The sequence below is a fragment of the Anser anser genome (assembly GCF_964211835.1).
Source record: "Anser anser genome assembly, chromosome: Z".
NCBI lineage: Eukaryota > Metazoa > Chordata > Aves > Anseriformes > Anatidae > Anser > Anser anser.
The window spans coordinates 17231949-17259420 of NC_139723.1; the positions used below are offsets into that span (position 1 = coordinate 17231949).

General features: G+C 38.2%; 1 protein-coding gene across 2 annotated transcripts in view; it reads right to left on the reverse strand.

The window, feature by feature from the left end:
• The window catches only part of DGKQ (diacylglycerol kinase theta), a 93135-nt gene that overhangs the window by 35220 nt on the left and 30443 nt on the right, over positions 1-27472 (reverse strand). Inside the window, exons 3-10 of one of the 2 annotated variants that reach the window (XM_083816207.1) lie at positions 25620-25719; positions 21924-22009; positions 21046-21171; positions 19555-19708; positions 16162-16230; positions 3880-3980; positions 2146-2369; positions 1195-1285 (exon numbers count right to left, since the gene is read on the reverse strand). In XM_083816207.1, coding sequence (XP_083672333.1) covers positions 1195-1285; positions 2146-2369; positions 3880-3980; positions 16162-16230; positions 19555-19708; positions 21046-21171; positions 21924-22009; positions 25620-25719 — 951 coding nt within the window. The remainder of the gene's footprint in view (positions 1-1194; positions 1286-2145; positions 2370-3879; positions 3981-16161; positions 16231-19554; positions 19709-21045; positions 21172-21923; positions 22010-25619; positions 25720-27472) is intronic. The other variant, XM_083816208.1, reaches the window with a different exon arrangement.

A 27472-nucleotide genomic window follows, 5' to 3' on the forward strand; every position in this document is an offset into this window, starting at 1 on the left:
AGCTATTTGGAGGATCTTTAGAATAGATAAATTCTGAATATTAAAAAAGATTTCCTATACGTGCATGTTCATACAGCCAAATGAGAAAGTCCTTTAAAAACTATCAGTATTAGAGAAACTGCAAGAGGTCCAAGGAATTAAGTCTCTCACAACTGCAAAACAGCTTCCCAAATACAGGGATATGAAGACCTTTTTCAAACATGGTACCTAGCTTTCTTGTTCAACAGTTTCTTTTTTTCAGATGAGACAATGTTTCAGACAAGAATTTCCAAGTTTTGTTAAAAGCTCCTTAGTACTTGAAGAAAAGGTCTGAAACCAAACCCTAGAACCATCCCACGATGCAAAGCGAGCTGCATGCACTACAGTGTATACGTGAAGACCACAGTTACCTGCTCCAAACAGTTAGCCACATGCATGCTTCAAAGTGCCCTGTAAGTAACTTCAGAAGAAGGTGGTTGCCCTTTGTGAGCATGGCTGTTCCCTGGAAGGAAACAGCTGATCCACTGGTCTACTCACAAACTCAAACTCGTGAACAAAATGCACGCACTACAGTTTCAAGCCTCCACAGCTGTGTGTCTGATTCAGACTGCCAGTGCCTTGGCACACTTAAAAATTCTACTAACATGTTTCCTAAAAGTCATGCTATCTTGGCACCAGCTATACGACAGACAGGAAGACTAAAAAGAGATCATATTCCACAGAAAACGTGTATCTACAAGATTACAAGATGCATCTAATCGTTTTCCAACAAGGCTGGAAGGAATGCAGATGGTAAACCATGGAGGTGCCATTCAGTCTCAATTTTTTCTTTGCATAGACAAGCGTGACTGTCCTAACAGCCACTGATGAAGTTTCCCAACAAGATAAGCAATATATTTATATACAACTGTGTTTTCAGTATTTCAAGACATATACAACCAGAAAAAATACACTGCATACTAAGAATCACTGTGCTTTTACAAGTAAATTTGCTTGACCCAGAAAGACTGATGGTAACTTTCAGTGCAGAGCAACGAGGTCCACCAACAAGACCACAGAAAGTTTTATAGAAGTCACAAAAGACTATCAGGAATTAACAATCTCAATATTAACGTCAAATGGACAGATAGTATTTTTTCTACAGAGGAAAACATGCACTTCCCACTTCAGGGTCACTCAGGTAGCATGTGGACACACGTATTATCTTGTGTTTACCTGCCTTCCAAGTAAGGGGAGCACTTCTTTGATCACACTCTGTGTAGTGCTTTCCTTATTTACTCGTAGAGAAATGTATGCCATTCCCACCCTAGACAGAAAAGAGAAATATTTCTTTTTTTTTTTTTTTAGGACAATCATTTGACCTAACCCTTTTTTTTTTTTTTATCTAAATGGAAAATTTACTGTCAGTTAGGAAGAAAATTGTGTTATCTGAAGAAACATGCTCACTGAGTCTAATGTCAAATTCAGCCACACCAGACAAAGAACAAGACACAAGTTCTCAAGAAATTGGTCATTAAAACTGTAGCACTGCAAATGAGTTTCTTACTATACACACAACTAAAACCAGGTCTTTGGTGAAGTTTGGCAATATAGTTACATTAGTAAAATGGCCAAGTGTTTACATTTTATCCCATGGATTTTAAGAAATGAATAGGTCATCAGACAGTCTTGTTTTGACTGCTAAGTATGCTTAAAATGTATATTCTCTTAGTGGTAAATGGAACAGATTTTTTTTTCCTTTAATTTTACTTCTACTCTCATATCAGAAGTCCCACTAAATTCTTCCTATTTAATAATTCTTCCAAGAATGTCAAGCTTTCAATTGACATGTATCTGTCATCATTTACTCATTTATTTACATATACAGTTAAAATAAAGTTGAATCTTTTTGGCCAAATGTACAGTAATAGAACTGCACAAGTTGCACGTGTTGTGTGCATGTTAAGAAACCCGTGAGCAGGTTTCCACATGCTGAAATGAATAATATGCGCATTGCTCATTCAGAAAAGTAAACAAAAGTATCCTCTAGTTCAAAAGAAAAAACTACATTCTCCGTTACACTTGTGAGATTTTAATGACTGAAACACACTAAGCTAAACTACAGAGGACAAAGCAGGATAGCTAGCTAAGCAGGATAACCTTGTAAGAGAGGAGGAAAGCACTCACTTCAGCCAGGCAGGATAAATTCTGATCACTTCTTCATCCTTTGGTTTGGCTCTAATGATCCAAGCTTCAGGAACGGATTCTCGGAATACTGAGCCTGAGTTGCTGTCCTCTGCAGCATCGTTCCTGTTGATAACGTCATCAGACAGCAGCGCCTGCTGCGTAAAGGTCTGCAGCTCATACTCCTGCTGGTCATCATTTATGTAGTATGCCCTCAAAGCAGCCTCCTACAACACAGAAAGATAAATTAACATTTTCTTGAAAAGATACCAATAATACCTGCATAGCCGCAGACACTGATAAATACCCTACTTACAGAATCAACCTTTACAACATGTTTTAAGCACAGAACAGTAGGGAAAAAACAACAACAATGTTGTAAAAATAAATTTTAGTAGACGACATAAAAAATTATCAATGGAAAATAGTAATTTGAACATTATATTTTTGTCTAGTGATAGTCATTTTAAATTCAAGTCAAAAGTAAAAATTCAGCACCAATACAACTGACATAGAGTGCACACAAAATTTACTCCAAAAGGAAATTGGTAGATGACACTTGATTATGCCCAATTCTGAACACATTATCTTCTTGAACTAAGGGGACACTGAAAATCAGTGAGCCTCTCAACCACAAGGCTGCCCTGAACCCACACATCTGTGAAGAGTAAGTTAAGGTGCTGTACTTGGGAGATGCAAGCAGTCAGGGGAATATTACATCCATTACTGGCCCGTGCCTGCAGCAACTTTGCACATACGGACTCTGCAATGAATACAGCCCACTAAGTCACTTACGAAAAGTGGTACTAATCTGCCCTGGTATTGTATGCAGCAGTCTGATGAAACACGCTTTAAAGACGAGGAGTAGTCCTAAATAAAAGTGTTTTCAGCACCTTATTCAATTTTCCTTGGACACCACTGACATACAGAACATTAAAAGCCATTTTCAAAATCCCTGCTGATTTTGAGCACGCTAGCAAGGTAACAATCTTAACGAGCTATGAGTTTAAATCATCAAAATTCTGAGTTAATATATTCTCCAGACCCGTGTGCCAAGTTCTTTATTGACTTGGAGTCCTCACCATCCTACTGTGCACCTCCCCATACTCCCTCTGGGCTTCATTCTGCACAACATGGGGTCTCTACCCAGTTATGTCCAGCCCAGTAAATCAAAATCTGTACAGAACATGTAGTTTCGGATTGAGTCATGTTTCCACCCAAGATGAAGTGCTGAAACAGCTAGAGAGTGGCCATTATGTAATCAATAATTAATTACTTTCACAATCAAATGGAGGTAAGCGCTGCATGCTTCAGTCTTCAAAGTTGATTAATTGCAGTGCAGTAGTGGTGGCTATCCAGCATGAACTTCAAACTGCTAATGAGGACTTCAAACTACAGAAGAGGAATAAGATCTAAGGAGCCGGTTATCCAGCATTGCTCACATCAGTAAAATCAGATTTTAGTGTCACAGCAGGAAAAAGAACGACTGCTGAACATATCATTTTCTGCTGCACACACTGTGGGCCCCATAAGCTACATATATCTAAACCACAATATCTACAGATATTCTAAAATAAGAGCACTACATGAAGTCAAATTACATTAAAATATTTTATACCACTCACAGATTTTGTTGTTGTTCAGTTACATTTTTACAAATAAGCTTTTGACTATTGCAATATATAATTATTTGCCCCTTTATGAAACTGTAATATTGACCTTCACCAGGTATCTTACCACAACTTCTTCATTTTTTGCAATCCTTGGAACTGAAATCAGTCGAAATTGATTGCGTTTCACTGCATCATTCCCATCAAATATCTTTAATGTTTGTTTACCTGAATGAAAACAATTATTGTATTTCAATAACACACCCCTCAAATCATAAAGCTACCTGATCAGGAAGCGTACAATGGAACTATTAAAAACCTACTTTTAACCAACTGATTTGTTTCTTCATAACAAGCCTTGAGGCTGAACCTTTTTGTTTTGTCATTGTCGATTTAAAACAGGTGTACATTCATGGAGGAAACAACGAAGAGTATTTTAAGTAATCATAGCTTTATGCAAGGTTTTGTTATGAGACTATAGTGTTTACTTCATCACTTCTTCATCCTCACCATTCAAGACTGCCTTTATTACTGAACAGTTCAACAACTAAAACCAAGCCATCACCTTCAAGAACAGCTCACAAAGCACTGCACATTCTGAGAGTATCTTTCTGAAGAAAGTCTTTAAAATACCTGGTGCAGGCAACAGGATAAAATTAAGGAACAGTAGAAAAGCTAGAAGAAAGCAGCTGCACCAAATGAAGAACAACACTTTGCTGTTACAGTGTGTAATCTCATAATAAAGCTGTTATGAACAGCTCATAAACAAACCTGTAGACATCATAATGTGATAAAATGGGTAGGAGCTGATGACTTGCAGACTTAAAATGCTTGAAGGCTTAACAGAAAACCACACAGACCAGCTGTAATGTACACACCACCGGTTCATCAGGCAGTCTGTTAATGCTGCATGCTGGAGTCCAGTTTCATCTTTCACTTTCAGTTTAGAAATATTGCATAGTACAGCAGAAGGTACTGAAAACCTCTTGCTATCAAATAGTATTGGCATTTAGATTTGAAGAACCACACTATCAAATTATCCTTTGTCATATAATGATTAAAAAGGAGAGATGAAACTGGAAGAGCAAAAAAAAAAACAAACAAAAAACCCAAAACCACCCCACACCTAAGCGATGGCTGGAGAAAGCTTGCTAGAATCCCAGGCAGAAAGAAGCATATTGTGGGCTACCTTAGTGCTGCTGTGAAAGCACTCTTAGGAAACACTGCAGCAAATAAGTGCTTTGAAAGGGCACTTCAGTGACACCCTGCTGGCCTTCTGGAGCCACCTGGAACTCCGATACGCTGTGTCTCATGCACCTGTTCCTGTTTCACTGTTTATTGTCACTTCCTAAGTAGACACTCTGCAGAATTAAAGCTTCTTCCAAAATTATGTTTGAAGACAGCATTTTTTAAACAAGACCCTCACACTTGAAGAAAAAAATCCTGCTACCTTCATTCTTGTTAATTTTATTTCCAATTATTTTGAAATGCAACAGCTAGACTTCAAACTTCCCTCTGTTCAGGTTTCTCCATTTATCATGGCCTTTCTTCATTAACAATTCCACTAGGCATGGCACAGTAAACGAGCAAGGATGTTCTCATTAGGCAATATAATGATCTAATTGCACAGCAAAGCAATAACCACTACAGTCTCCCATTGCACTCTGAACTCAGCCTCTACTAGGCCAAAAGTGACAATGGTGATCAATGAGTGTTTCAGCAGCAGCCCCCCACTAACAGGAGAAGAAGAATGGGTGGGACTGCTCCAGGAGCAATCCTCCACTCTTTCGGGGGATTTGGGCAGTACTATGGTATAGCACTTTGCTCTTTGTTCATGTCATTGCACATTTGAGATCCATCACAAGCTGAGACCACAGCTCAGAGCACACACAAGCCTGCTGCAAGGGCACACAGCTACCCAGCCTCTCTTCTGGCTCTGGGAGCCTCTGTTCTGTGAAGAGGCTGGCTGCCTCTTCCTTTAATCCATTTAGGGACAGTGGGGCAGGAAAGCGACACACGCGCCGATAAACATCACAAGAAATTTATTCAACAAACACTGCTATAAAGTGGAAAGTATATAACACAAATTGACCTCAGAGCACGACGTTAGCTTTTTTAATCAAAGGATTTTTGTGAGATGGTTATTGCCTGCACCACAGATTGCTAATTGATGCTGAACAAACCGGTTGTGCTGGGAAACAAATAATATTAATTGTCCCCTGTTCCTCTAACTGCAAACACTAATTTATCCTTCTTGAATACATGAAAGATGAATGCTGACAATTATTCCTTCATGTGATAGATACATGCTCTTAATTTCCACAAAGAATGAGGGTTAAATTTGATATACAGAAAACACTGAAAGGGGAGACTATTTGAAAGACTGCACCTGCAACAAATGGGTGTTTGCACCATTTCAAGGAACTCTTCTTTGTGTTGTTTCATGTCCAGCTACAAGCAGTGTACGATTTCACCTTCTAAGGAAATTTTATGACCTCTCCTGAAAAAACTAGGCCTCTCTGAAAAGAGGAATTTGAGGACTGCTTTGCTCTGCTGCAAATGAACTAATCCACCCAATCTCCTTTGCATCTGAACTCATTCTAACTTAAGAGAATCATTTTGATCATTTGTGCTTAACTTAAAAGTCACTGTGACATGGAAACAAGGGAATAAAATGCTAAAAATAACCTATGGCATTACTAACAGGAAAAACCTGAAATGTACCAATGATGTGAAAACAAGCACTTATCAAACTGATAAACTGCACATGAACAAGAAATATTTTATGTTAAGACCCTAAAAACAGAGCAGGGCTAAAAGTGATCCATCCCAGCAAGAGCTTGTGGGTTAGGAGCAGTGGGTCAGTCAATGTATGAGTGACATGGTGGTGGTTGTCAAAGCCTGTGGTCAGGAAGAAGCAGGAGATGAAGTAGCAACACCTTCAAGCACCTGCAGGAAGCCTCACATTAGCAGGTGCTGCTCCTCACAGAGGGTAATGATACCTTCCTGAGACAAGTAATGAGCTTATGTGAGGAGATGTTTCGCTAGACCTGATGCTTATAAACCAGGAAGAAATATTTGGTTATATAAAGGCTGTGGACAGCCTTGGCTACATTGACCACAAGATGGTAGAGTTCAGGATCTTGAAAGTGAAAGGAAGGGAAAAAAGCAAATGGAAGTATCATAATGAAGAACTTCAGGAGAGCGGACTTTGGCTTGCCCAGGAATCTGTTTAGAAAAATCCCATGGGATACAGTTCTGGAGAGAAGAGTGGTCCAGGAGGGGTAGCCAGTTTTCAAGGATCACTTCCTCTGATCTCAAGCCTTCTGTTCCTAAAAATAGGAAAAATGAGCAAAGGTGGCAGAAAGCATGCATGGATTAAAGAGGAACTCCTGACAAAACTTGGCTGTGAAAAGAAAGCACACAAGAGAGAGATGAAGAATTGTGTTGGGATGAATTTAGAGACTGTCCATACAGAGATATGGTTAGGAAAGCCGAAGCCCATATGGAGATAGATCTAGTGAAGGACACGTAAGACAAGAAAAAATCATCAGGAAAAGGATGACTGGAGAAAATGTGGGCCTGCAGAGGGTTTGGAACGAGGACCTGGTCATAAGGGACATGAAGAAGGCTGAGGCACTGACTGCCTTCTTTGTCTTGGTTTTCACTGGTAAGACTGGCCATCAGCCACCCCAAGGCTCCTGAGACCAGTGGGAAAGTACAGGGCAAGGAAGCCTTAGCGGAGGAGGTTTATGTTAGGGAACACCTAAACAAACTGGCCATGCAGAATTCCATGCGTCTGACACTTTCGGAGAGAGCTGGGTGTTGTTTCAAGGCCACTCTAGATTATCTGTCAAAGACCAAGGAGATTCATGGGAGGTTCCTGAGGACTGGAAGAGATCAAGTTTAACCCTTATCTTGAGGAAAGAGGATTTGAGGAACCACAGGATGGTCAGCTTGACCTTGATTCCCAGAAAGGTGATGGAACAAGTAATGCCAGAAGCAATTTTAGAACATATTAAGGAGTGCAAGTAGTCGGCACAGATTTATGATGGGAAATCACGCTTAACCAGGCTGATAGCATTCTGTGATGATACAGCTGACTGGGTAGATGAGAAGAAAGTACTGGATATTGTTTTTATTGACTTTGGCAAGGCTTTTGACACTGCTTCCCATAACCTCATAGACAAACGGATGAAGTACAGACTAGGAAGTGGAGAGAGAGGAGGACTGAAAACTGGATGTACTACTGGTCTCAATGGGTTATCTACAGAAGCATGAAGTCCAGCTGTAGGCCTGTACAATGGAGTACCCTCCCCGTGATATGGGGGGTTGATAGCATTTAACCTCTTCACTGATTTTTTTTTTAAGCCTCAATATGAGGCACATTTAAGTATGATCAAATCACACTTCCAAACTACCTTTGACAGTCTATTGCCATCACACTGAGACAATAGCAGACGTTCACAACCTTTTAATAGTCAAAATGTGATCCTCTCCTTTAAACCCTGCTGGACTACTGTCAGAAAAAGTGAAATTCTTTTAGGAACAGATTTCTGTCAGAGGTATCTCCATGGTGACTGCAGCGTGAACAAATTGTAACCAAAAGACATTGTGTTCTGGGTGACCTTCTCTTGGGCTAATATGATTTGAGAAAAGACAGCAAACACATGTTACTGAAGCACAACCAATGTTCCGAGTACAAACTTTCATAACATTATCAAGATCTCTACTGTTTTCTCTAGCAATCCAGAGGACAGACAAACATCTGAGAATAAAAAACATTCATCCAAATTTTAGTACTTGTTTTCATTCGAACTGCCTTTGTAGACTGCTTGTTAGACGCTAGCTGTCCTGAAAGAATCCTTAGCAATTTTATCTGAAGATTTTTTATGAGCTCTCCACTTAAGATCAGACAAATGTTTCATAGGGTTAGATTGACTCAAACCATTTTGCAAAGAAGAATGTGGATCTCAAGTGCATTCCTTAGCCAAACATACACTATGCTCAGTCTTGCTTTCCATAAGGTAATTTGGTTACCTATCACACAAAGCAACTTCAATTTATAAAGTGAAAAGTCATATTCAACTTCTTTTGTCACTGTCATCCTTAGTGGAGTCCCTTGTACTATAACTTGATGAAAGTTGGCTTTCTTGCACCTGAGCTTCTGCGAACAGACTAACAGAAAGCTAAACAGCCAGTTATTTGACCACAGCTAGTCACCTGGGAAAACACTTCCTGACTAATTCAAGTGTGCATCCACAACATGAAAGTTAAAGGTGTGTCTTCTCTCAGTCTGATATGTTGAACTAACCTCTGAAAAGAAGCTCAACTATAATAACTTTTAAAGTTAAAGCTCTTTCTCTCTCCTGCTCCAATTTTTGAATATTAGAGAATGATCAAGTTATAGAAGTGAGGTCTACCTCTCATGTTTTATAGTACATAAAAAGTCTTGGTAACATGCAAAGGATGCATACAACAAATTTTTCTATTTCAAGGAGTTATTGCCTGTTTTACAAATATTGATATTTCACTTCAGAATGCCTCTCCTTTAGAACTTTTATCTTTTCCTATTGCGCCAGACTACACAATATTGGGACTTCCCTTGAAAAAACATTATTATTATTATTATTTTCTTATTCTTATGGGTTAGCCCCAGTAGGCAGCTTAGTACCTCAGAGCCACTCACTATGGAAAATAGAAAATTATCTCCATCGCAGCCAAAACCAGTACACTCATCACAGGACTCTGAGTTGAAAAAAAAGAACCTGCTCTTCATGATTACACTTTTCAAGGTGAAGGCAACTACAAAAACGTCAACTACAGACATAGACTACCAAATTATGAAACGACTTAAGAGGCTAAGATACCAGGTTTTCCTGGGAAAAAGATAAATAGCATTTAATGATTCCTGTACTTTGACCTAAAAAATCCCCATATACAGGACACTGCTTCTGAAAAGGTTTGTGTGTGGTTTGTGGCAGAGAGGATGAAACGAAGTAGACAGAGTTTTTGTTGTTCAAGAAAAATAGAGGCCTACACCAAACATATGTTGGAGTTTAACCTTAAAAGAAATAAATTCTAGCTATGCTGCTTACAGAGAACAATCCTTCCAAAGAAAACTTGTGTTATTCACAGGCTTTCTGCTCTCCTTTTATACTCAGAGCTACTTCAAACTACAGAACTCTAGACTGGCAGATTTTGCTTTATTTCAGTATTACCACAGTCTTCAAGGCAGCAGTAAAACAGGTAAGAATTGTGTATTTTCTTTGCTTTTATTAGTCTTTAGAAGACTCTTGTGGAAGTCCCAAGTTCTTTCTTCCTCTGGATTCTCCTCTTCCAGGAGAGCCATTTACAGGTTTGTCATTTCCCTTAAGAGGTTTTCACGATCAGGTCAGATATTACTAGTTCCAAGACAGTTTTGGAGCACAAAACTATGCTGGCAGCCATGTTTGTTCACCAATCCCCTCCAGGGAGAATTTTAGAACTTCTGCAAGCATCTGCTGTATGTAACAAAACCTTTTCTGGTTTTATCTGTTTCCCACTCTAGATTTAGGGCTCCAAATCCATTTAAACCACCTTTTAGAGGAACATGCAACCTGCGTAGTTATCTGTAAGCAGTAAGTTCAGCTATATATTTTTAGAGGAAAAACCCATACATGCCACATATGCTGTCTTTGCTCTTTCCTGAAAATGATGTATTCCTACCCGCAGAATTACAGTGAAGGTTTCCTCCACACTGTCAGCAGATTTGGGACAAGACATAACCAAGCATTAAGCCAGTAACTTAGGTATACCTAATGAAAGAATGTTATATCTCACTTCCCCAGAATTGAAGGAAAAGACTCAAGGAACACAGGCTCCCAGACCTCTACAGTAAGCTACCTGAGCAGAGCATTAGCTAGCAGAACATGGGCTGTGGACAGACATGCTGTGAAAAACATGTTTGCTGACAATACTGTAGCCCCCTATTCCCTGAGCCAGTTTCCTTTGAAACCTCCTGGCGAGAGGGTTTTGTCTTGATGGGTGCCTCTCACATTTAGTGCTCAGCTTTCTCTCCTCTTTTCTCCTGTGGAGGATGTGCACTCACTGGAGCAGATGGTTGACACGCAGTCAGAGGGTGCTGAAAGCCATCCACATGGCAGAGAGACTCCCAGGTCAGGAGTATGCCCTTCACCTTCACATTGCCAAGTGGGTTGCATCCCTGGGCAACAACACATGTGCAGCCAGAAAGTACCCTGAGCCCTCAATACACCTACTGAAATGCATTTGCACACATTTCCAGTGGGCTGCTATGGAGAAACTATACCCAAGCATCAAGACTAGCAAAATATTAAAGCAGAGAGAATGCAAAATCACAGGAAAAAACTCTCAAAAAACATAGATCTCCATGTCATTCTTAGAAATCTATGGTTAAATTATTAATCTGCTAAGTCTTGTCTTATTCTCTGAAGACATGGAATAAATTAACACTGGCTAATAGTATTAGCTAATATGTCTCCATACCCTTCTGGCAACGATGCCAGAAAACCTCAGAGAGATGTTTCAATCATCCCTCTTAAAGATATTTGCCAGAAAACATTTTTACATTGTAAAATTACATTTACAGTAAGTAGGTTAAGAAAAGGTGCTTGACTTTCCTGAAAAATGTATCTAGAGTAGGAAATGTTTTGACCACCTATTAGCATGAGACATTAAGGGTGAGAGGAAAAGGGATGCATTGAGCAAGAGAGGGACAAGATGATTGAGAAGGAACTGAACCAAACCAAACAGGCAGCAACACTAGGGAGTAAACGTTACTGGAGAAGGAAGGAAAGTGGGAGATGGGATATCAATGATGGACAATTTAGAAAAAGAAAAATACAACACAATTCATTGATAAGTGAAATAGTAGTAGACTCTAACAAGTGTCAGAAAACGCAGACAAAGAGGGTTGAGAAGAAAGGAGGCTATGCACTGCAGGGGGAAAGTGAAACGAAACAGATGTAGCATATGATTTTTCAGAACACTTATTTTTCTTTTCCAAGTAGTTAAAAGCAATTCAGCCAAGAAAGGCTAACATACAACCTTTTTCCAGCGTTCAAGACACTAGTTCAAAATATCTTTAAATGCAGGTTAAGGAAACTATCTTGGGGAAAAAAGATTTTAGCATGACATCAGCATGACTGCAATTCAACTAAATGAATACCTCCTGAAGTACCACTGAACATAATCTTGAGGAAAGAAGTGTAGGACATTTAGAGACAACAGCCATCAAGCACTACCTGTGATGGATAAGCTTTCAAGTAAATAAGAGCTCCCTGGGCCCCACTATACAGTAGCCAAGTGATAATAGCCAAGTAGCCATCTTTTATTGATTACTGGCAAGCAATTAGGGTAGAATCTGATGTCTCTTCACGTTCCCAGATCCCTGAATATCGACACTCAAGTAAGAGTCTGCAATGACTCATTTTTATTTTATTTCAGGAGTTACTGAGATAGCTCCTCGGGGATTCATTTGTTGCATGTATACAACAAATCAAGGTTGTTGGTTTTATTTATCCACTATGTCTTCACATTGCTATGAAATAAGAGGAATGATTTTTACTTGATGACCCTTGTGGGTCCCTTCCAACCTGGGATATGCTGTGATTCTGTGATTTTTACATTTGCCCTTTTGACTTCTCTGGTCTGATAGAACACATTTGCGGTTGCCTCTTAGCTGAGACCAATGAATTCTGTTTCCAGGAAACCAAGAGGGATCTGTGCTGGTTGAAAGCAAATTCAACATCCCACCTCAGAAAGGACAGACAATGCACACTTTTCAAATTCACCTCCGAGAAGCACTTTTAATCCCTTCCCTTATCCCAGCTACCCGAGATCTGTCAATACAGAGCAGTTTTATCAGTTACACTTTCACATAATGACCGACACAATTACTTTAGTTTGAAAATGGACTTTGGGCTGAACTCTTTCCCCAAGCAATACGACTAACTACACTAATAAGAGCATCCACATAATGTTTATCTTACTACTCCTGTAACATTCAGTTCTCCTCAAGTTAATTGTTCACTCTGTAGACAAGCTCTTGGAAGCTGGCTCATGCTCCCAGGCACAAGGATTTACAGTCCTTTTTCAAACCTGCTCACAAGTTTTTTCAGCAAATCTCTACATCTGTTAAACTGATCACTTCAAAGTGTAGGCTTGTTTTTACGGTCCTTTTATGCTTTTGGCTTCGGTATCTCAGTAGGCTAAGTTTTACGCCTGACTTAATGTATTTAAGTTCTGAAATTTAGTATTTATGTCTTCTAACTTTTCACGCAACAATCCTACTACAAGAGCTAAGAAACAAAGGGGAATGCAGGCCACCAATTCAAAATTTTATTCTAGTATTAATCTAAAGACTTTGCACCCTTTCTTACTGGTTTCTTGCCTAAGGAAAAAAGCATGCCTGTACAGGCCAATACTATTCAATCTGTTTAGACTTCTTTCCAAAGTTTTTGAAAAACAGGTATCTGTAAAATGTGGAGAGCTGGAATTAAGAAAAACTACAGCATTGCAGAACATAATTCAGTTCAGACACTCCTGAAGGAGAGCATGGTAACATCCCTAAAGCTATGGCAAATACAGAGTCAACACACAGAGGCTAACGAATGGCTAACTCTTGATCCACATTATGCAACAACTATCACGTATTTTCTAGAAACAGGTAGAAGACGCCCGGCACACAACTCCCACACCTCTGTGATGTTTAACTCGATAGGTTATCCCTACACACAGAGTAGCACAGAAGCACAATGGCAGGCCGGTGAGGCCCAATAACTTTGTCAGAGAAGCCCTGTGTTGCCCTGATACAAGGGACATCAGTCCCACAGGCCAGGAGTGGCACCCACCAGGTCAGTCTGCAGGGGAAGCAATGTGGGTGTCACCTCACTGACCAAGGAGGTCACTGCTTAGGGGTGTGGAGATCTTTATGGGATGCATGGGAATAGCACTCTGGGATTGTACAAGAGCTGTTACGCGGTATTTAGGGGAATATTAAGAACCAAAGGTGACATGGGGAGGAATAGGTATGTGAAAATAGAGGGATAGGGACGTAAAAGGGGCTGGTCATACATGGAGGTTGCAGGTTGGTGCACTTCACACCCTGCACCTGATCAGCACATACTGTCCTGTCTTCTCATTAAAGGCTGTTTCTAACTTTTGCTGGGTGTGTTACACTGTTCTGCATGTGTACATATGGGTCTCTGAATATAGCAAATGGAGTGGGACTGCAGGTCACTGTGACCCGCATGTCCACAGTGCAAAAAACCGGACAGTGGGTGTGCAAGCACCAGCAAACCTCTAGCTGGACTTACGTGCCTGCATGGTGAGTGGCCTGGGAGCCATGTGCGCATGTTTTTCTGTGGGTGAGGCACCTGGAGGTGATGACTACTGGAGGGACCAGGACAACCAGGCTGGCTGCTAGAGAAACTACTTGATTAGTGGTCTGGGGGTCCACTGAGAGACCTGGAGTTTGTGTGTATGTATGTGTGCATATATGCATGTACACAGATACCTAAACACACACACACACGTGTATGCGTATACCCATATGTACGTAATATATGTATTCCCACACATACATGCATGTGTACACTCACACAAATATACATATCCCCACTAACAGATCTTCACCCTGCTCAGCCGAAGAGAAAAACAGGCTGAGCACCAAGCGTGCCTGATGTTGATCTGAGTGTCCATACGTATGTGTACATACGTAGTTGTTTCAAATGCATGTGTACACGTGGGTGTCTGCACATGCAGGTGTATGCTGGCTTACCTGGGTATAGCTCGTGGCTGGACCTGGGAACATGGAGCCACAGCAGCCTTACCTCTGCTGGGTACCAGCTTTGGAGACCTCTAACACAACTAAATGAAAGCTTTCAAACATTTCAACCTTTTTTTTTTTTTTTCCTGAATGCTTTGTTTTTAAAGAGAGAGAATCATTCCCTACCTAATGAGCTTTCTAATCGTAGCAAAGACACGAGACTACACACTGACATCTGGTTTGTGAAAATGTATTAAGAAGAAGCAATTTCTTCTCTATTTAAAACATGAATAACGATTCCTTACATTTGTCTTGAAAATGTACCATCTATTGCTGCTTTCTCCAGTCCACAGAGGGATGTTGTACATGAAAAAAGGACATATTCAAGATTATATTGGGTTCCCAATTTTCACGTTTTTTTCCTTCTTTTGGGAAGGTTGTCTAAAGCTGAATTGTCCTGTACTAGTAGTTTTGAACAAACGTCTAGATACTTAGTTTGTTCCCATTGACAGTCATGAGTAAGAGAAATAACCTTAGATGGCAAAGAACAACAGTCTTGACATTCAACCACTTATGTCACTTAAAACACAAGAGAACGCTGAAGGCTCATAGATAAAATGCAGTTAATCAGAGTTTGGTCCCATAATAAGGGAGTGTGGTTGTGCATCATAACTTCTTTATTAGTCATCAAGAGATTCCAGCTTCAAATTTTTAAAAGTGAAATAAGAGCACACTTGAGATCACTTCCATAACTCAGTTAACTGACTTAGACTTTTTTTTTAATCCAAGCAACATTTTCAAAATTAGCCTATTGATTTTATAAGAACTTTAGACTAAAAAAAAATAAATCATGTCTTGATTTGGAATTTCTGTTTTTACAGCAATCCATGCAGATACATTAGGTAGCAAGTACCATTTTTTTCTAGTTACTAGTAAGAATATAGCGAATGGAATGCCCCCAAGTTCCAGTCAGCTTCATCTTCTGAAAAATAAGTTTGGCTAATACCAATCCTGGAAAGATCCACAAGTATGAGAATTTAACTGCATAAGTTGCTGCCAGCCTGGATCAATCCTGACACAACGGAATGCATTCATTTCTGTTATGCCTGATGAAAACCAAAAATTCAGCTGGTGTCTTCAGTACAATTTGGATACAGTTATCTCAAAGGAAAAAGGCTTTGATATGATATGCTGTCTGCCCTTTAACTTGGTTGCTATGTATGGATTTTTAACACCATTCTTTCTTTCTTCAATTACCATGTTGAGAGAAATGGCTAGTTGAGATTTATGCAGCATGCTCTTTTCCAATGTAATTTAGTGCTAAAGTACTGACCAGCAGAAAGGAAGTTTGGAAAATCTTACTTTTCCGATTGATTTGACCGGGTAATGAACAGATTGTCATTCATGGCAATTTACCAGTAGAAAATAGAGATGAGCTGGTAAGACCCTGGATATCTGCTGAACCCAAATTTTGGACCCCAAACTAATATCTAGCACTAGAAGAATGGCCATTTAATGGTTTTGTTTTGTTTTGTTTTTAATAAGGTAAAGCTAAGATTATATGAGTAAAGACTGGAATGGGAATATTCACCACTTAATACTTACTAAAATTCTACTTACTTGAATCTGTTGAAATTTGGACATCTTTTGCTGACACCTGTGTTGACCCATCAACATCATCATCTTCATCTGTGGAAAAAAAAGATTTTAAGGAAACATTCTTTTTTATCTAACCTTAAAAAAAAAAAGTAGTTGCTGTGTAAGGATGGTTTCCACGGAAGAGTAACACAAAAAAATTCTAGTCAGACAAAAGAGCCACATTTTCTTCTAGCTATTTTAGAATAAAAATCCATAGTATAAAATTGTTAAGAAAAACAACACTGCATTTTCACATAACTATGGTGAAGGCATTCATGAAAAGCTTCCACTATCAACTTTAATATCATGACCCAGTGCATTTAATCCCTTTCTCAAGTTGTGATGTCTGCCTATTACCAAATTATACACGGTTTCCATGAATAAATTTCAAATCTATTGCTAGTGCAGTAGCAGCTTTCCAGTAAAAAGTATGGGTATTACGCACATAATTTCCATAAATGAAAAACAGATTTGCAGACAAATGAAGAGAAAGAAATTACTGCACTCCAGAAGTGACCTCTTAAGGCAGCTCATATCTCTCACTAAAAGCTATAAATTAACGTCAGCTGATAACAGAGCATGTACAATCACATATAAAACTCAGAAAAGATGAAAAGAAAAGCTACTAACATTTAAATTTGCTTCTGTAAAGACAACATCCTGACAACATTATCATTCCCAATGATCAGATCCATAAAGGAAGACCAGTGCAAATCCAAAAAATGAGATATTTTTCTTCTCTAAGGCCAGCAGCAGTGTGCCACAAAAGCCAACCCAACGTACAGATTATATCATTATATTCATACTCCCACCCACCGAAATTGTCAGTCAGTCTTGACTGGGATGCAGACAAAGCTCCCAAAAGCCATAAGCCAGGCTACAACTTTATAAAAACTATGTCTTGCATGTGAGGGAGAAGGCACATGAAACTGAGGAACAAAGAAAGAAAAAAAATTAAAGCCCTAAGATCTTCAGATCAAAAAACGTATTAGGGAAGTCAGAATCCTAATGGAGAAAAACCTTACAAGAAACAAAGAGGGGTAGTTAACAGGAGTCTTAAACTGGAGACCAGGTATCCTACTGAACATTTAGGTAATGCTTCAATAGACTGCAAAAAAGATCAATAATAATGCTTTTGTATTATATTTTTCAAATATAAAAAAAAATCGCTTCAGGCAAAATCAAATCAAAAAAAAAAGTTAATACAAAAATAAGAAATAAAATAATTCATTGTTGCTTCCAATATTCCCCTCTTACTAAGCTTAGATGAAAAGGTACTGGCCTCTTTCTTTTATGATTCTTTCTCACTCAGTCTGGATACTAGGGAAAGTACCACAAACAGCATCCTGAGACTGTTCAAGTAAAGTTCTAAGAGTTCCTTTGAAATATGCTAAGACAAGAGCTCTGAATGACAGGCATGGAATGGCATGTTTGAAACTTAAATTTCAAATGGAAGTTCACATTGTATTACATGCCCTTTCTCCTCTTGTCCCAGCACATGATACCATTATGATATTATGCTCTTTCCTCCTTCTTCAAAAAGCCCTCATCTTGTATGAGTTGCTTGTGTGTGTGCTTCCCCCTACTCTCAAAGAAGAGGCAGTTTCTGTAGTCAAATAGAGAGAATATTCTCATTTACATTTGCACTCTGGGGAGACACATCATTCCAGATCCTACCTGATAGTCCCCACACTGAAAAGTAATGGAAAGGAACCAGCAGAGATGCATTCAGGTGAACGAAGACCACAGCTCCTCTCTCACCATTTGATTCAGCATTAGGCTTGGGATGACCAGGTCTCTGAGGGCATACCAACAACTGACCAAGCCATCCACATAGCATTATTTCAGAAGAGCACAGGAGTATCTCCCCTACCCCTTCAGTCTGTCCCTGACCAGATTAGATCAGCTAATGACTGATCTTCATTGCATTCTTTCAATTCAAAGTACAAGATACGCATTTCTATTAAAGGAATGCAAAAAAACATTGTTACTTCATGAAATGTGAATGAGTGTAAAACAAACTGGTGCAGTTAGCATGTACCGTATGTCCTGACATTGAAATCTTTCTCTTCAATCATTTAAAAAAATGAAGGAAGAGACTAGAAGGCGCAGCTATAACCTTAGATCCTTTCACTCATGGTGGTCTGTATTCATTCTATTTAGAGGTGACTTAAAGAAAAAAAAAAAAAGCCCAAGTCTGATGAACTAAAAGAACATGCTGCTGTTTAAAAGATAAACTTGGTTAACATCACAGATACACCAAAAGAGACTGTTAAAAAGGTCCGTGATTAACTTTTGTTAATAATAACACAACTTTACCCTCATTAAAGCTTTTGGGAAATTTGTTGAATACCTAACAATACACGCGAATCAAGATTCGTAAGGAATCTCCCAGCAAAACCAAGTTCATCTGGGTTGCATATTTCTGCTCTTTCTTATGTTGGAAGCATAAAAGACTGCATCACTTTCAAGTATGTACTATACCTCACTTTCCCCTGAGGAGCAATTTATTAGAAAGAAAAATAACTTACTGAAAAAAAAAAAACCAGGCCAATCAACAAGCATGCAACATAAAGATTCCCTCCAGCCGTGCAGGCCTTTATAGTTCTGTACACCTAGCTTATGTAGGCTTAGGGCCATGCACTTTATTTTGTAGCAGGACTGCTGTCATAGATTCTGCATACGCAAACACATGGCTCCTTCTAGCAAACAACTGCCTCCGTGTGCATCAAAAGTTCAAAGCAGAAAGTTCAAGAACAACCTGTCAGGTTGAGGAAAGAGCAGTTGCAAACATTTGGCTTTCAAGACCAGTATTTTACCTACCTCATATTTAATTTCATATTGTTGTTAAGTACCAAAAGAAAAGCTTGACAAAAACATAATTAAAGTATCAAACAACAAATACTTCAGTAGTTCATAAGAATTCTCTTTATCCTAAAGAGCTATTAAACAAACATACACTCTAGATGGCAGCAGAACGTTACCCTGCTAAATATATGATTTCCTTTCAGCACAGAAATCTTACAAGGGCAGAACCCTCTCACCAAGTCAGAGGTAAATAAAAATATTTGCATATGTCACAAGCCATATAAAAAGCAATGTGTATTAGCAAGTGCTTATCGCAACAATAACACTAATCTGCCACAAAAGTTTTTGTATTTTAGGTTTTTACTTTCTGCATGCTTATTATTGAAAGAACACTCTTCCAGTTGCTCATTCTGCATTTAGAACTCGTATCCTGTGCCCTGATTTAGCAAAAAGTGATAGTATTGTCACAAAAGCCAGCGAAAATTAGCAATCATACGCTCCAGTAAATTATAACACTAAGTTAAACACACTCATCAATTAGTTGCATTCAATTTTGAAACCTTTTACCTGATTCTGCTTGCAAATTTTCTGATATTCGAAAACAATGCAGTTTGCTGAAGTTGCGAGAAAATAATTGCACGCAGCTTGGAGGAAGAATCATATTCCTTAATCTTCCAAAAGTACATTCTGGTGTGACAATTATGTAGCAAGCAGCATGAGCCTATAAATAGAAGCATCAATTAAGCACTTTGTGAAACACAAAGAAAGCAAGTTTGTTTGTAACAAAACATGTACTGGAACTGCAAAAGTCAGGCTAGAACGTACAGACCTTTTGTAAATCGCATTTTTTCATTCTAGATTTTAATTTGCTCCATTAATTTTTTAAACAAACAATAATGGGAAGTCTTAACATGTGAAGAAACTTCAAGTATTATAGATCTTCTCAATTAAAAACTAAAGATTTTGAGCAGACATCTGGAGAAGATTAACATTTTGATCTCATGCCCTGGATCTTCTGATCTATATGGATATTTATTGGGGTAGGTGGGAAAGGTAGACAGGTTAAACTGACAAACTTTTAAAAAGAAAAAGAATTTAAAACTTTTTACACTTGCTTGCAAGAACCTCCTTGCAGATTCTGAGATAAGACATTTGGAGTTTTATTCCAAGTCTTGACTGGTTTGTTTCTGCCGTTGTATTTGTCCTAGATCTATCTTCGCTGAATATGCACGCCTTTATAACTGTGGCCATGTAGCATGTTACATTTGTTAGGCTGTTCTCAAAGACAGCTCCTGACACCTCAGAAATTATGAATCAGACTACAAATACAAACGCCACTATTTTTATGATATAAAAAAAATTAAATGATTCAAATCATATCTGAAATACACAAGACTTTCATTTTAAACAATTATTACATAGTATGCCTCATCTAGAATTATGTGGCAAATTAATGATTTAATTTACCAGACAAACGTCTCTACGTACAACCCATCTGGCACTACTTTGGTCTGAAATTTTATTTCTACAGGAGGTAGTATTCAGTGGATGGACCAATTCTTATCTATGCAGAAGACTAGCTTTTATAAGGGTTACTGAAGGTTACCATCATGTTGCACAAGTCATGGGAAAGACAGAAACCGATATTCACTACTAACACAAAATTACAGGTTGAGAGTATTCTACACCGACAGAGGAATATGCATATTAGAATGGTGAGGTGAGCTTTTGACTCTTCAGAATTCATGTGATTTAAAAGAACTTCTGATTTTGCACGGCAAAATTAACTGCAAGCTTATAAGCTGCAATATTTAAGGATTAGTCTCTATTAAAATTTAATTCCATTGTTTTCACATGAAGTTTAACTGTGATTTTGCAAATTGCTTATTCTAGTGACTAATGGGGAAAAAAGAATTAACACATTTCCTACCTAATTAATGAATGAATATATACACTGACATATATTTGTGTATATATACAGATATATACACACACACACATATATTTCTTATGTGTATATATATGGTTCCCACAAATACACCCAACAGCACAACATACCAGAATGCCACACCATTCACATCTCATGCCAGACAGCACCTCAGAAGAGCCACAGGTTTTTTTGCAAACTTCGCAACGAGCACCTGAAGGAAGGTTTCCCTCCCTCCAGTGGTGATGGTAAGTATCCTGGTAGAACACATCACAACTTAGCATTACACCAGACAACAGGTACAGAAGTATCTTCAACCTAACTTTAAAATGAGCAATTCAAACAGCTCTGAGAAAACAGCAACACAGACCAGGGCATTAACTATTTTCTTAATAAAAATAAAACCCTGAACAATCCTACATCTCACAAGAAGACCTTATCGAATGGCCCAAAAATTTAGTACATAATGCTTCGTCTTTGGAGTCCACCAAAACCAATTATTCTTTAAAAAAAAAATCATGAAAGATCAGTATTACCCATATATTTTACACTGAGAACCTGCGAAGTCTTGCCTCAGACAGACTGTAGGAAGTCTAAGGGATGTGACAGTGTTCACCAGGGATGCACTGCATCCAACAGCTCAAAAAAAAAAATCTGTATCAGCTTCTGCAATGCAAGTGTTTAGAAAGATGATGGATTTTGTTTTTTCTTTTTAATTAGTATGTTGTATACATTGCACAGACTTCTCAGCAAGACTTCTATAAACCTCAAAAATAGAGATGTTTATCAGAATTTAAGTTCATCTCACTATCTGCAATACATTCTACAGCCACAAAACGTCTTTTTCTATACAGCCGCAGCAAAAGTGCTTTGATAATTGTCAGCATGTGGAAAAAAAAAAAAAAAAGAAAGAAAAAGATTAGAAAAAGGTCTTCCCCCCTGCCTCTAGCCCATGTTTTCACACTGAAAATGTGTGACCGCTTTCTGCTGCAGATGTGCTCACACTTACCTGGTCCTGGTGCCCGTCCTGGTGACACTGCCGGCAGTCACTACAAGCAAACAGGATACAATCTGTGTGGACGTGTAGCTCACAAACTAAAAGATGAAAACAAGAAAACTTCTTTAAGTCCAAATCCCTTGGTTTCTGCTGCTCCTCGCTCTCTCCCTTCCTCCAGTACTTCCTCCATTACCTTTCTGCATGGCATTTTCTTCCCTTCATGCTCTTTTTTGTTCAGCAAACACAGACAATAAAAGTTTATCAGCACAACCTTGTGTGTTGCTCAATTTCCTTTGTGTTAAACTAATGCAGCAAATTCGAGGAAAGGCTGAGCTAATTTTGCTCATAACTACCTGCCGTATTTCCTGCAGTACAGTAAGCTAAATTTGTAACAACTGTTTAGCTTATTACAGCTTTGTCTCACCACTTCATGGGAACAGCTGCCTACTCTAATATTATCACTTCTGAAGTCTACTTTGATTGAATCAAAACCAAATAATTGAATATTAGAAGCATTAACAGAAGAAAGTTTCCCTTCTGTATCCAAACATCAAGCCTTGAGCGCACGATAATGTTCTTCACGAACTCAGACTTGTCTGAGCTATTGTTGCACACTGTAAATTACCACATCATGGTCAGGAAAAGGAAAATTATCATTTTTTTCAGAGCATTCTCCTAAGTAAGCTTCACATTGTCTACCTGCGAGATACTTTACCTGGAAGAAGTTTCAGTGAAGACTGTAGAGCATTTTGTGTTGTTTATTTATTTATTTTGGATAAAGTACCTTCATTTCTTAAAAACTGACTTGAAATATCAGACATCAACAAAAATACAACTAAAAGATCTCAACACTCAGCTTCATTACTGAAATAGTTAGGGAAGTTCTCTAAGAAACTCAGACAGATGTATGAAATAGATCCATCTCTAGCTGCTTTTTAAAAACTTTGCATAGACAAGTACTCTGGAAAGGCATCTGATTTTTGGTCAAATACATTAAAGTAAGAGGCGGGAGTCAGATTCTCCAACTATTTTTTTTTCCTGTTCTGTTTAAACAGGTTATTGCTCCAAGGATGTCACAATAATCTGAAGACTTTAACCTGAAGATTGGAAGGTGCTAATCATGAATGTTATCCATGCTACCCGAAAGCATCCTGAAAACAGTATAAAATCACCTAGAGCATAATAACTCGTTTTGAAATCACTCTCCAAGCTCTAGAAAAAGTGACCGCACTAACACTGTCTTAATTCTAATTATGCAGAAAAACATGATCTACCACCACATCAAAGCACAGACTGTCCTAAGGGCTTGCTCTCTCAACCACAGATGTTCATGTACAGTTCCCCATATGGTGGATCTTTACCAAGCTCAAGAATCTTACATGAGCTGTGGCAAGGTCTGTCCTCAGCTCATACTTCTCCCCAAACCATACTCATAGATAAAACAGGAATATTTTACAGTTTTGTAGATTCAGCTACTAGGCAATTAAGATGCTTTGAGTCATACCCTCAATAACAGTGAAAGTTTCTGCAGACCAAATTATACTTTCAAGAAATTACCAAAAATACTGTTTTTTTAATCATTTCTGCTAACACAAACACACGCTGCCCTTTGCCATACTGTGTAAGAATACAGAAGGTTTTCCTGCCCCCTCAGCTTTTCTTTTCTTTCCCTTACCCCCCTGCTGCTAACTAACATGTACCCCAAATCATAATTAGAAAGAAAATGTGTGCATGTGAACGGCAGGAGTGTCACAGGAGTTATACCCTTAAGATAGCTATCCCTCTCTCAGGAAAGATAAAGTTGTTGACATGTGAAGATCAATCCAAATCAGAGTGCCTTCAAAACAGTTTAATCTTTATCAGCCTTTCCATAATCTATGCAGTTCTTTAACTCACAAAAGAATTAAGGTTTTCTGTTCAAGTTAATAGGGAAAGTGTTGTGAATTCCTTTCTAATTGCCAAAAAAGTTGGTTTATTTCAGATATATAACTTGGCAGCACAGCCTTTAAAATGTTAAATGCACTCCTCAAAATACAAAAATCTATCCATTAAGTAAAAGTTCACAAATAATTTTCTGCTTCTGGCTGATGCTTAAAAAGAAAGTTCTAAAAAAGATCTAGCACTAAAAATGCTTGGGTTAGTCTGTTCTTTTCTCTTTTTCTTTTTCTTCCCCCACCCCCATCCTTCTTGGAAAGAAAAGGAAGAGGAACATTCAACATCCTGAGTTCAGATTCAATTGTTACTTGTGAATTCTACAGCAAAAACAGCGATCCAAAGCAACTAATAATCTTTAGCACAGTTTAGATTACAAATATTACATTTTTTGCCATTGAAGCGTATGTATTTATATCACCAGGTGTTACTATGCATGTATGCTCATTTCTGAGAACAGAATGGTATACAATGGGTACAAAGATGATAAAATATAACTAATATAGTAAGAACAAGAAGGCAAAATTTAGAAAGCTTTAACTAAAATAGACCATTAAACTAAGGCCATTTTCAAGAATTAAGAAGATGTAGCTAGTGAAAATTTTTCTTTTCTTTTTTTTTTTTTTTAATGTTTACTTCATGCCACACAGAGTTCTGAAACTTATTAAGACAAGTCACTGGAAAGTGGTATCTGTAGCTCTTTGACCATCCCACCAAAGCAGCCAATTCACACAGTAACTGTATTAAATGACAGATTCCAATCAGTCAGTGAAATAAATTTTAGATTCGTAATGCAACTCACCAGATAAAAACAGAAGCAAAAACACTGCACCATTTTAAGTCCAAATACTCTGATGAGAGAAACATTTACCCTACACATTCACCTAGGCAACTGCATCAAATAAGACATTATCTTTAGCACAACTGCAATTCTGAAAGCAGTTCTGAATTGGTTCTTCTCTCAGTAGACTCCTTCACTTTTTTTTTTTTTTTTTAAACAGTTTGCCGGTAACGTTTATTTAAAATACTAAATTCTATTGAATGTTACAACATCAACAGAACAAGTGCTACTAGAAATTTAGTACAAGAGAGTCAACGAAGAATTAAGGAGCTGCCTCACATCAAAATCAGTGAAGTGTTTGTGCCAACATATATTTTAAATTAATGGATCCTAAAATCATAGTGTTTGGGTGATTTCTTTAATCATTGTTGTTGTTCTTCTTTTTTCTTTTCCTTTTTCCACCCCCCCCCCCGGAATGTATGTCAGAACACTCTAAACAGTACTATTTTGACAAATAATATTTTCAAATATCTTTACACCTAATGCACCTTATCCCCATTACAAACAACAGACATCTGAGACTAGTGACATGGAGAGAAGTTATATTCAAGTTATATTCCTATTCTTTTGTAGAAACGGGAAGGTTTTAGGTACATGAATACCTGGTAGCTCTCTGTAACAAACGCTTCCACTGGAAATAGAAAAAAAAATTACTTCAACAGAGTAAGTCTTTATTTTGTCCTAATAGCTTCTCATTCTTTGCACATCTCAGGCATGGACTCATAGCACACCATCAAGAGAGACCTGTGGTGCCTTAACTTAAAATACACACTTGCACTGTCAATGAGTGGATAACACAATATGAAAATCTCTCAAACACAGTAGAGGCATTATTGGCACATATGTACCTGCAGACTCAAGATATGCACTGTAAGAAAAGCCTGTGCTACTGGATAACATACAGATGGCTATGCAAGTACGGTTTTTTAAGTTACCTTCACATCGAAAAGCAGGTGACTCTAGTGACTTTCTGCACACAGTGCAAAACTTTCTTTTGTAATGTCCTGGAGGCCCAAAACAGTGTGCAACTGGAACCTGCCAAGGAAGAACATATGAAACATTATCAGCTGCAGCTTTCCAAATGGCAGTTATAGCTCATAGAAACTGCTTTATCATACAGGATAGGATAGCATATACAATGTGAACTCAAGTAAGCCTTAGAACAAATATTTTAAATACCTATTTTTTTTTAAAGATATACACATATACATGATGTATATATTTTTAAGTGCTAGTCAGCTTCCTGATGATTCACAGTACTGTGAATGCAAAGGTTTCCTTTGGGTTCAGTGCCATGCAACGTACCTGGAACCTCAGTTCCTCTCTCAAGTATTCTTAAATGAATCAAGGACCATTAAACAGTAACAGCTGTATATATACACCGTCAGACAACATGCCCTAAAGACACGTTCAAGACAGTTTCTAAAAGCATGATGCTGCCACAGTCCAGTATGCTCCACATGTTTTTCACCTATTCCACAAATATAACCCTACCAACTGGCTGGATGGTAAAGAGGTTCAGCTCCAAACTACATCTGTACTGCTGTTCCTGCTGACTCTATGTTGAAAAACATGTGTTTCAATATCCCCTTGGTAAGAGCTGTACCAACAGTTTCGGCAAGTTTATTTCTTGTATGCTCTTTCCTTATCCTAAAAAGATAGGTGTTTTCTTGATTAATACCAAAGACTGGAAGCTATGGTAACATTTTAAGGTGGAGGCAAAAGGCAACAATGGAGGAAAGAAGAAAAATTAAGGAGAAATACATTTGAGCTTTATACTTGTTCTAGAGACCACTCTTCCTAAAAGATGCACAGCTCTGTCAAGACTGACATCCACATTAGAAGGAAGAAGCATAACTGCATCTTTAAAATGCCAGAATCCAAATAACTTCCATAAAATTATGCTGTGATTAAGGCTAATAACTTTTTTAATCTTTCGAATTTCACATTTTGTATCTCACAAGCCCTTTGGACAAACATATCAGATTTATCTTCTGTTTCTTGCATCACAAAAAAATCAACCAACCAAGCAACCAAAAACTTGTGAAGGCTAAAACTTGGTTTATTTAAGCATGAAATTAAATTAATCATTCCCAGAAAAAGATTAGGAAATAGTGATGTAAGGTACACATAGTTAGAGACACCTTCTTTTCCTCCTAGATCCATGAGTAAACAGTCCTCTGAGGTTATTGAGAAGGATCTGAAATTTTTCCTTTTAGATTAGGGTTTTCCTGTGAACCACTAGCGGCAAATCTGACACATACTGGCAACACAGAATTCAAGGACCTAAAATGTCCCTTTCAGTTATAAAATTCTAGTTCCCACTCACATTTCTGCCTCTGAAAGCACAGGCACATTTACGCTAAATAATCCTGTACTTTGAGTATGTTCAATGAAATAAGCAAGATACAGGTTTTCCAGATATAACATGAGGGGAAAAGAAGACTGTTGGAAGTTTAATCAATAGATTAATCAAGAGAGACTTTCTTTAGCTCTGGAGTGCTCAATAACATGCTTTGGACACCCAGCATGGACTTGCAATCCCTTCAACAACTGGTGTTCGAAATACAGAGACCTTTTCTCTCCCTGACCTTGAGTCTGGCTGTTTTATCTTACAACTGGCATAGAAGTGCAGGCTTTTCATTATTGTCATAGTGTTTAGTAAGCAAGAGAAGTTCTGCTGAAGAAAAAGGGCACTCCATAGATAAAAGCAGAGTTTTGTGTAAAGCAGTGTTTAATCTGTAAAAGACTGCAAAACAGGACTTTGATCAGAGACAAACTTATCCAT